The 11,612-nt window shown below is 32.9% G+C and overlaps 1 protein-coding gene across 1 annotated transcript; it reads left to right on the top strand.

Annotated features, from left to right (window-relative positions):
- The first annotated feature begins 1,087 nt into the window (after positions 1-1,087).
- On the top strand, positions 1,088-1,930 carry LOC132754547 (uncharacterized protein K02A2.6-like). The gene has a single exon (XM_060745187.1). It carries the CDS (start codon positions 1,088-1,090, stop codon positions 1,928-1,930), a length of 843 nt encoding a protein of 280 aa, XP_060601170.1.
- The last annotated feature ends 9,682 nt before the right edge of the window (positions 1,931-11,612 follow it).

The raw sequence follows: 11,612 nt of genomic DNA on the forward strand, positions 1-11,612 counted from the left end.
CGCTTACAGAGTTATTGAATAATGGTGTTAAGTCGAATTGGACAGAATCGTGCAAAGAAGCATGTGGAACTGTTAAGCAATTGTTGACGTCATTCACAGTCCTTGTAAATTATCATCCGGAGAAAGCAGTAACATTAGCTGTAGACGTGTCACCGTATGGACTAGCCGTTGTTATTTCGCATGAAATGGAGAACGGCTCAGATAGACCTATAGCGTATGCATCAAGAACACTAACTGCGTCTGAGAGAAATTACCCTCAACTTGAAAAAGAAGCCTTAGCCATAATATTCGGTATTCAGAAATTTCATCAGTTCTTGTATGCGCGTAAATTCACTTTGTTGACGAACAATAAACCTTTAAGTCTAATACTAGGACCTAAGAAAGAAAGGCATACCAGTTCTAGCCGCGTCGAGATTACAAAGATGGACAATCCAGTTGTCTGCTTATCAGTATGATATCAAATATTGATCAACAACGAAGAATGGAAATGCTGATACATTGTCACGTTTTCCGCTACCTGAGATTACTGAGGAGTCGAACAATGTGTTGTTTGTGGAAGGCAGCGAAGTAAACAAGGAACAAGTGAATTCTCTTCCAGTTACACCCGATAAAATTGCCAAAGCTTCGCGAAATGATCCATTGTTATCAAGGTTGATACATTTTACAATAAACGGTTGGCCTGTCAAATCTGAATTAAGTGAAGAATAGTTACCATATTATAAGTTTAGAGATGAATTTACCACTGAAGAAAGTTGTTTATTAAGAGGATACGAGTTGTTATTCCACGTACGTTGCAAGAAAGGATGTTAGAAGAATAACATGAAAATCATCCTGGAATTGTTAATATGAGATCTTTAGCAAGAATGCATATGTGGTGGTTGAATATAGAAACTGACTTAAAAAGTAAGGTAAAAAGCTGTATTCTTTGTCAACAGAATAGAAGTCCGATGGCTAAAGCACCGCCTATCCTTGGAGATGGCCTAGTAAATCCTGGCAGCGTATTCATATTGACTATGCTGGGACATTCATGAATCAAATGTTTTTAATTGTTGTGGACGCCCACTCGAAATGGATGGAAGTTCTCAAAATGGCTTCTACAACTACTGAAAGTACTGGTAATGCATTAAGATATGTGTTTTCAGCCTACGGGATAGTGGAGGAGATAGTATCTGACAACGGTCCACAATTTGTCTCTGAAGAATTCCAGAAATTTGTTAAATTAAATGGAATAAATCATATTTGTTCAGCAGCTTATCATCCGAGTTCAAACGGGGAGGCTGAAAGAGCTGTCCAAACTTTTAAAACAACCATGAAAACTATGAATAATGAACCTGGAACTTTGAATCAAAAGATGGCGAGATTTTTGTTATCATATCGTTCCACTCCACACACCACGACACAAGTTTCTCCAGCAGAATTATTTTTTGGACGACAAATTCGAACACGTCTAGATATCATGCGTCCAAACTTAAGTAACAAGGTTCAAAAGAATATCACTCCAAAAGAATCTAAAGTTCGCATATTTCAAGAAGGCGATAGTGTCTGGATTCGCGACTACAGAAAATATATTGAAAAGTGGGTCGGTGGAATCATAGTTCATCAACTTGGTCCAGTAAGTTACCAAGTTAAAGTGGGTGATTTAATTTGGAAACGCCATGTTGACCAAATTCGTGAACGCGCAACTGATATTCCTGTAAGCGAAAGCAATACAAATATACCTATAACAATGCATGCACCATTTGATTCAACTCAGTCAAACCAGGTACAAGACAATTTACCAAATTCTACAGTAGAATCAGCAACAGAAGCGTGTATTCAAACCCTAGTTCAAGCAGAATCACATGAAATCTCAAAGACAGCAAGTCCAGCGATGAAACAATTACCAAAACGTTCGACTAGAGGAATTCCGGCAAAGAAATTAGATTTGTGATTTAAATAGTATATGGCATGCACGTGTGTAAGGGCATAATAATCCCTGTGCTACCATGGAGAACAAAGTTCTCTTATATTCTAGTCATATGTTTAGTTAAAATGTTTGTTTCTTTTTAGTTACAGTAACTGATAAACAATATTCTTAAAATTTGAATAGAAAAAGAAACAGTTGACAGTTTGATGTTACAGTATAAACTTTAATCAGTTTCATGGATTATTATTATCCATAGTAAATAAAAGCTAGACTTTTTATTATTTTTTTCTAAAGGGGGAAAAGTGTAGTGATTGAATGTACAGTGTAATACTAACTGTTTTAGTCTATTGAAGTATTAACAGTATAGTTACATTTTTAGGCTCTTAAAGTCTGTTCAATCCTCTCTTTTTGTGAAGGGTTTTAGCGCAATATTAAATCAGTAAAAAGTAACAGCGATATTCTAGTTTTTCCTGATTAAAATATAAGAACCCAACACAACAATGACTATAACAAAGATCCTGATTATAACCCAAACGTTTCAATAGACTCTCAATAAGATGAGGAAATCAATATGATTTAAATAAGATAATTTATATACATCGAAAAATGGTAACGCATCCGGTCAAATGGACAGTAACAATAAAATATGACGCAAGGTGAAAATGAAACTCAACATACGGAAAATTTAAATATAGGGATAACATCAAGGGGGCGTAAAAGAGTAAGACAACCAGAAAATTAAGCAAGGAACGTTAAAAGGAGAAAGTGCAAAAGAGGCGAAAGTTTTGTCAATTCAAGAGGAAAGCTTGTATGTCAAAAAGTAATAGGTGAACCATGAAATTGTAGATCAAAATGTTTTAGTACATTATCTGAAGACTGCAGAAACAGATTATTCCAGGAATTTTAGGATATTGGTGACTAGAATAAACAAGATGCTTATCTTTTTAGAATAATACAGAAATACCCAGTAAAGAGGAGAGGGACCACAGGAGAAAGAGCAAACTACAGACGTTTTTCTTACAAGTACTTTATTATTGTGAATGATGGTAGCAAGTCTGAAAATTGCATAAGTACAGTTAAATCTATTCATGGAATCGGTTTAAAACGAATTAAAAGAGTAAGACAGCCTATTACAGTTGCGCCTGAAGCTAATAGAGGTCTCCAATCAAAACCGTGTTTGCATAACCACATTTAATGAATATAACTTTTTTTTATAAATAAACTGGTTAAATATTGTGTAAAACAAACAACTTTGGTTTCAAATGATTGTTCAATTATAAATTCACTTACAACTGAACTTATTTTGAAATATTTCAATTAAAACTAAAATTTCATAAAATGCCTTTTTTCTCAAAATGATGTGAATTAAGTTAGGTACTATCTTGCACTGACCCCTTCAATTACCATGACCACAGATCTTACGAGGTTTGTAAATAACATCATACTGAAAATCAGGCTGGCCCATCCCTTGCCGCAGAAGTGTTTTCAAATCACTATTGAGCTTTGAAATTAAATCAAAACTAGAAAAATCGAACGACACATATGCCCCCCCCCCCTTTCTAGCCCTTGACTCATATTATTGGTAATTTTGTTAGAGATACTTGCCATGAATGGGTACATGAAAGTGTTCAATTATGGAAAAAAGAAAAATAATAAATACTTTGTGATAAATAGTTTACAAGATAATGAGACATTTAAGGCCGCTGTGACCTAGACCTTTGACCTAGTGACCCTAAAATCAATAGGGGTCATCTACTATCTATGACCAATCACTATGTGAAATATGACGACTTTGTGATAAACTCTTTACAAGATAATCAGCGGAAACCATTCAGACATTTAAGGCCCATGTGACCTTGACCTTTGACCTATTAACCCTCAAATCAATAGGGGTCATCTACTATGTATGACCAATCAATATGTGAATATGAAGACTTTGTGATAAATAGAAACCAAAATAATAACCGAAAATCATATTACTATTTAAGCCCCCGTGACCTTGCCCTTTGACCTAGTGACCCCAAAATCAATAGGGGTCATCTACTAGTTATGACCAATCAATATGTGAAATATGATGACTTTGTGATGAATACTTTTCAAGATAATCAGTGGAAACCATTTTGACATTTAAGGCCCCTGTGACCTTTAATCTAGTGACCCCAAAATCAATAGGGGTCATCTACTAGTTATGACCAATCACAATGTGAAATATGACGACTTTGTGATAAATACTTTTCAAGATAATCAGCGGAAATTATTTTGACGCTTAAACCCCTTTGACATTGACCTTTGAGCTAGTGACCTCAAAATCAATAACGGTAGTCTACTAGTTAAGACTTATAACTATGTGAAATATGAAGACTTTGTGATAAATAGTTTTCAAGATAATCAGCGGGAACCATGTGGTCTACCGACAGACAGACCGACAGACAGACAAAATGACATTAGCAAAACAATACCCCCCCTCTTCGTCAAAAGGGGGGGGGGCATAATTACGATTGTAAAATTTTGTAACATATTTCCGTAATTTATGATAGTGGTTGCTCTGCTTTAGAAACTTGCTGGTAATGAAAATATCCGCTTGTTGTAATGCTTTACCTTGCTTCAAGCGCTAGCGAATCTAATTAACTGAGAAACATAAACCATATAAGGTGTTGCATGGGGTACGTCTCCATCTCAATGTGGATAATAAGCTATACAAAACTCAAAGTCTTCTCCTTTGTCATAATTTTTCATGTGAATAGAATTGTTGTTGACAGTAATATGAAGATCCAAAAATGATGTACTAAAATTTCAAGAGTTTATTTAGTCGTAGTTCATGGGGATAAATATCAGACACCAATTGATCAAAATAAGAATTATCTTAACCAAACATAACACCAAGGTATCTGGAAGTATTATTAAATGCTACAATACGATTAACTATACTATACGAAGTTCAAATGATTTTCTTCAAGAAAATACATCTTTTTCCAGTTCAATGGAACTAGGTAATAATATCCGATTACTTAGAAAATATCTGGATGTTGACAGAACGCCGAAATGGTAACTATGTTGTAATCCGTATGACAAACAGATCGTGAATGATTTTGTGTATTCAGTCTATTGTGTCAATAGGTGCTCGCCGAAGGAATACACGTCCACGTGGTTTACTACGTGGCCAGGGCAAGCGATGTTTTACACATCACGCAGCAAGTTGATGTTCAAAAACCACATGAGTGCTGACGTAGAACCCGATCAACCGCACTGTGTGAACCGACCAATCAGGAGCGATACGGGTTTGTCCGATGATTCAACTAATATAAAATAGGGATACCGTCAAGGCCAAATAAACAATGATTATTCATGTATTAACATTGCAAACTGTAATACTGTGGGATTAAGTAAACGTGTTGACAATGCTGAACTAATACATGTTTCTCTTCTTTTGAAAGTATTTACCTGTGTGAATCATGGGGAAAATGTGAGTGTAAATTAAGCTCCTTTTTAGGATATGTTATTTGTTTTGAACATGTTAGAGCACAACGTTCTAATCACCCTAGCCATAGCTATCGCAGAAGCGATGGGCCCATCGCAGTGGCGGTGGAGAATCCGTCGCAGAAGCGGTGGATAAAATATGGCCGTTTGAATTTTGTCGATATATGACTGAATTTTGTTTTATGTTTTTATGTTTTACTGGAAGCACTTAGTGAGACTGGAGCCCACATATGTACTTTTTCAACTTATTACACGCATACGGTGCAATTTATTGCCTTTTATGCAAACACTTCTGTACTGTTTTTACGAGCAGACAACACTTTTGCCTAATTTTGGTTAAAACCCGTACAAATGTGTGCAAAACGGCCCTCAAATACAACGGCATCACATCTAATGAATAATACTATCACAAAATAACCATATTTTGGAAATTTGGAAAATTATTATTGCCGTTTTATAAAATAAATGACAAAAATGATTTCAACGCGGACGGCGATGGATTCGATTGCAACGCAGTACCGTGGGCCCGATACCATTTATGTATATTTTGAGGGTTTAACTTGACGTAACGCACTTTTCAATTGATTACAACCCTTTTCTTACTTTGACATCTGAGAAATATGTTTCTATGTTTAAAACGATATTAATTATTATATATACGCTCGTACATATAGATATACGAGTTCCGCTTCCATTTTGCTTCTATTGAAAATTCCTTTGGCCTTTATTATCATGGAATAAGCCACGTTCAACCTTGGACTTAAAAACACCGTAAGTTTCAGGTTCAACATGTTTTTGTCATACAGACATATTCAAGAGATAACATGGCATGCTTCTTGAATACGAAAATCTCAGTTTTGAATGTCACTGTGTTATATTATCATATTTTTAGATAGATTTTATTTTAACAGCGTGAATGCACCATTCCAGTTGAAATGCGCAGTAAAGTAAAACATATATAGTGCCTTTTATCATTATATTTGTATTTCCAAGTTCATATTAGGATCATGCATTTGACAACCCGGACCTAAGAGGACCTGGCGGAAACAAGGACTCATAATATTTGACCTTGATGCACCACCGAAAGGAAATTTAGCGATGCGCAGTGAATTCCCTATGAAAATAACGGACAAAGAAATTTTCATTTGAACGAAAATTGAAGCGGAACTCGGACATCTTTTTGTACGAGTGTATATATAATAATATTGTTTAAAACATCAAATAAACACGTTTCTCAGATGTCAAAGTAAGAAAAAGGTTGTACTCAATTGAAAAGTGCATTACGTCAAGTTAAACCCTCAAAATATACATTATTGGTATCGGACCCACCGCAATGCGTTGTAATCGAATCCACCGCCGTTCGCGTTGAAAACATTGTTTGTAATTTATTATATAAACAGGCAATAATAATTTCCAAAATATGGTTATTTTGTGATAGTATTATTCATACGATGTGATGCCGTTGTATTATCGGATCGTTTTGTAAACATTTGTACGGGTTTTAACCAAAATTAGGCAAAAGTGTTGTCTCCTCGCCAAACTGTACTGAACTGTTTGCATAAACGGCAATGAATTGCACCGTGTGCGTGTAATAAGTTGAAAGAGTACATATGTGGGCTCCAGTCTCACTAAGTGTTTCCAGTAAAACGTTAAAATATAAACAAAATTCAGTCACATACTTACCGACAACAGCAAACGGCCATATTTTATCCACCGCTTCTACAACGAATATTCAACCACCGCTGCGATGGACCCACCGCATCTGCAAAAGCTATGGCCAGTGTGCTAATAGCATACGTAAAAACGGTGGTATTGCCGTTTTCATAAAAAGCTTATATAACTGAATATTATTACACGTATAAAGAACACTTTTGAGGATTGTGTTGTATTATATTTTATCTTTTTGAATTTTTTCAAGTGTAAAAATGATATTATGTACTTTGTTTATGTATCACCTGAAGGGCCGCTTATTAACGACTCCGGAGAGGAAAGAAATGGTATTTCTTATTTACAATTAAATTTAGACAAAATAACTTTAGAATTTCCTAATACGTAATTTAATATTTCTAGCAGGGGATCTTAATTCTAGAACTAAAGACTATTTAAACTTTGTTCCACATGATAACTAAAATTTTGTTTCACGGAAAGTTAAGTATGGATGTAGTTATTTTGAACTAGTCAAACTAGCCACTAGTACAAATGTGCTGTGATTTAAGTGTACATTTCTTAAATGGAAGAACTAATGGGAATTTAAAGGGAAATTTTACGTGCGTTTCTAACAATGAAGTGTCCGTTTTCGACTATATGATAGCCTCGTCTGAGTTGTTTGAAAATATATGTAACTTCAGTGTACTTGGTCTAACTGAATTGGACCATTTTCCATTGCATGTTGTTTTAAGTTTAATTGTTTAAATGAAAGTAATCGTAATACAAATATATAAAAATAATACATCATCTGAATTTAAAATACACAAATGGTGGGATCACCATGGTGATCATTTCCGTGAGCAAATAAATGCAAGACCAACTTATACAAGTCTTGTAAATATTGATATTGACCGAGCTATTGAAACTATTCAGACATTATATTATAATGCTGGACGTTGTATGTTGGCTTCTAATTCATCAAGCACGTTGCAACTGCCATGGTGGGATGAACGTTGTGAAATGTTTAAAAAACAGATAAACTCATTCTTAAAACACTGAATATCTACTTGTAGATATAAACACAAAGAAATGAATGAGAACTGGTCATATGCAATATGTTAAGAATTGTTATTTATGAACCATCAGCTGAATATAAATTATAAGTTGAAACATGCTAAACTCAAAACTTATTAATATAGTTTATTAATATAATCAACAACTTACCTGTATTAAAAAAGCTGACAAAAATAAAGATGATAAACTACTTCAAAGCCATGATGGCTTGATTTAAATGTTAAATTTCACAACATTCAATGTCTGTTTAAAGCTCTGGCCTATCACATAAAGCAAACGTCTTCACCAAAACGTCGAATGAATCTGCGGAGTAACTTGTTACGTTGCAGCTCTATCCATCCAAAGTGAGGGTTTTAATATCACTCGTAATAAGTAAAAACCATATGTAAATGCCATTACTTTTCAAATTTGGCATTTCCAAGCAATTTGCAATTCATTAATATCATATAAATGTCATATTTTGATATTTTGAATATTTTGTGTATTTATGTCCAAATTAATTTGATAATAGTGGTGAAAAAATATAAATTAGCTAAATAACACTAATCATTGTGTGTCCAATTGTGTTAATATCATTATAAAAGCCGCCACATATAACAATTCAATTCTGTTCAATATTTTATTTGCAAAAATCCGCATACAAAATGCCTATGGCAACAAACTACAATATATACAAATCACACATGCATCAATGACATATAATTGTTATATAATTGTAACATCATTGCGAAGCTGATGTGGAGAAACAGTAAAGTATATGACATGCATTAACTTACATATTAATTTCATTTCTTTTCAAAAATGCTTCATTTAAAAATGTCGATACATTTATTAAAGTTGATTGCTTTCTACCTGAAATTAAATTATAATATTAAGGTAAAGATGGCCATGCTGTGTTAAGAAAATATTTCTTGAGAATTTCAGAATAATGTGTACAGATTAAAAGAAAGTGGTATTCACTTTCACCAACATGCATTGTACAATGTTCACACAATCTATCTGTCTATCTCTGCCTCGATAACGGTCGGTCTCTATAGCTAGATTGTGACTGCTTAAGCCAAAGAATGCAAACAGTTTCACTAATTTGTCACTTTTTTATTTTCAAATTTTATTTTGTTAAGATATTCCTCTGATTCAAATACAGTTTTAAATTGAACATAAAAAGATAAATTTTGGCAAATTATTGATTGTCGTATGCCAATGTTGAATAAATTGATCTCTCAATCTTCGTGACAAAGTAGGAAAATAGTTTACATCTTTATTAAAATTATCCCATTTATCATTAAAACCAAGATTGTACAATAGCTTTTTTACAAAGAGAGCACAATTTTGATCATTATTACTATTACACTCAGTAGAAAATATCTTACACATTAATGACTCTGGGTTTGATTTTAATATAGTGTAATATTTTAAAGATTTTTCGTGGCAAATAACTAATAAGGGGAATCTTCCTAATTCACCTATAACAGCGAAATTTGAATTCTGCGATTTCACACCTAATATGGTTTTGCAAACATTTATGTGAATCTTATCAACCTCTTTAGGACAATATATTCTCCATACTTCTGCAGAAAAAAGCAAAATTGGTGCATTTAGGGAATCAAACAGTTTTAGCTTCGTTATAATACCGACATGTATTCTTGTAAAAGACAAATTGTACATTGCCTTTAAAGCCTGGCCAGAAAGAAATTTAGCTGTTTTAGCAATGTTACCATTTGAAACAAAAGTCACTCCTAGATAACAGAAACTGTCTACAATATCAATAACATTATCATCAATGTAAAATTGTCTTTGCTCTCAAGATTTACGTTTTTCATAAATACAAATTTTGGTCTTCTTTATATTGATCTTAAGACCCCATTGTTTCGAATATTGATATACATAGTTAAGGTGATTCTGTAAAGTATTAGGATTGGTAGAAAATACAACCATATCAATTGCAAAAAGCAACATAAATACACATAATTGGTTAAAATCATAATCTGATAAACTATTAAGGTTAATGCTTTTGCATACATCATTTATGACGAGTATAAACATTATCGTTGAAAGTGTCTCTCCTTGTTTCAATCCAATTGATAAATCGAAAACATCTGAAAATTTACAAGCATTTTTTACACATAACGAAGTATTTTCATCTATTGTTTTTATCATATTCACCATTTTACTTCTAATTCCCTCTTTTAACAATTTAACAAATAATGCTCCTCTATTAACTGTATCGAAGGCTTTTTCGTAGTCTATAAAAACACAATACAATTTCTTTTTATCATGTAACACTTTTTGGATAATACATTGTAATAAAAAATGCAATCGGTCGTGCTTTTTTATCTCTGAAACCAAACTGATTTTCACAACATATATCTTCTGTCTCGCACCATTTGTTTATTCTGATTCTTAAAACAAGGGAAAAAAATTTAGCCATGCTATTTACAAAAATAATACCTCTATAATTACTAGGATCGGATTTATCCTTTTGTAAATTGGGACAATTATGCTCTTGGTCCATGATTCAGGATCAACCCCTGCATCATAGATAATGCTAAATAATTCAACTTAGTACGTTTAAATGAAATATTTTGCGTCGATAAAAAATTCGGCCACAATTTTATCCTTTGATGCAGCTTTATTTCTATTGCACGAAAAAATCGTTTTTAAGATTTCATCTTCTGCGATTTTTGTATCTAAAAAATCTACATGAATTTCATCATGAAGTTTACTTCTAAATCATTCATATCTGTATTTCTTGGCATTTTAGCAAAATGATTAACAAAATCATCAAAAGGAACATCGAAGTTTGAACTCTCATTCTTATTTCGGAATTTATTAATTTTCTGCCAAAATTTACGAGGTGATCTTTTATTTAAATCAGAAAATATATTTTTTCCAGTCGTGAAAAACTTTAATTTAGCTTTATGTTTGATTTTATTATATTTGCTCCTGAATTCTAAAAAACGTTTTATGTTTTCCTCTGTGTTAACTATTTTGAGCCTTCTTCTTGCTTCATTAAAAGTGATTTATAATGCCTACATTCCTGATTAAATTAACGATTTCTGCCCTTTTTGTTATAAGCAAGACCATTTTTGTTACTGTTTTACAAAAAATTATAGATGAACATTTATATATCACATCCGAAAATGCATGCATACCTTCATTGATATTAATATTTTTGTTATCAATTTCGTATACAATCTTGTCGAAATTGTTTCAATTATTCTCTTAACAAGCCAAAAGGTCACGAACATGATCATTATTCCAAACTAATTTATCTTCTTTAATGATTGTATTATTAGCTGAACTTGAAAAAATACAATTTAAAGAAAATTCAACAGCACAATGATCTGAATATTCGTTTAAATCTAACAACTCCATTGTATTCAAATTACAGTAACCTAAAATATTAACAATGAGATCATCTACAACGCTAGCACCCTTTTTATTTTTCTACAGCAGCAGTGAAACGTAAAATCACCCTTTTCTAATCGGCCATTTATATTGCGTAATT

Source organism: Ruditapes philippinarum, unplaced genomic scaffold (genome assembly GCF_026571515.1).
Source record: "Ruditapes philippinarum isolate M1 unplaced genomic scaffold, ASM2657151v2 ctg139_1_1_1_1, whole genome shotgun sequence".
Taxonomy (NCBI): Eukaryota; Metazoa; Mollusca; class Bivalvia; order Venerida; family Veneridae; genus Ruditapes; species Ruditapes philippinarum.

Excerpts from the sequence above, each read along its gene's own strand:
- LOC132754547 (XM_060745187.1), top strand. The coding sequence starts at position 1,088 with ATGGCTTCTACAACTACTGAAAGTACTGGTAATGCATTAAGATATGTG.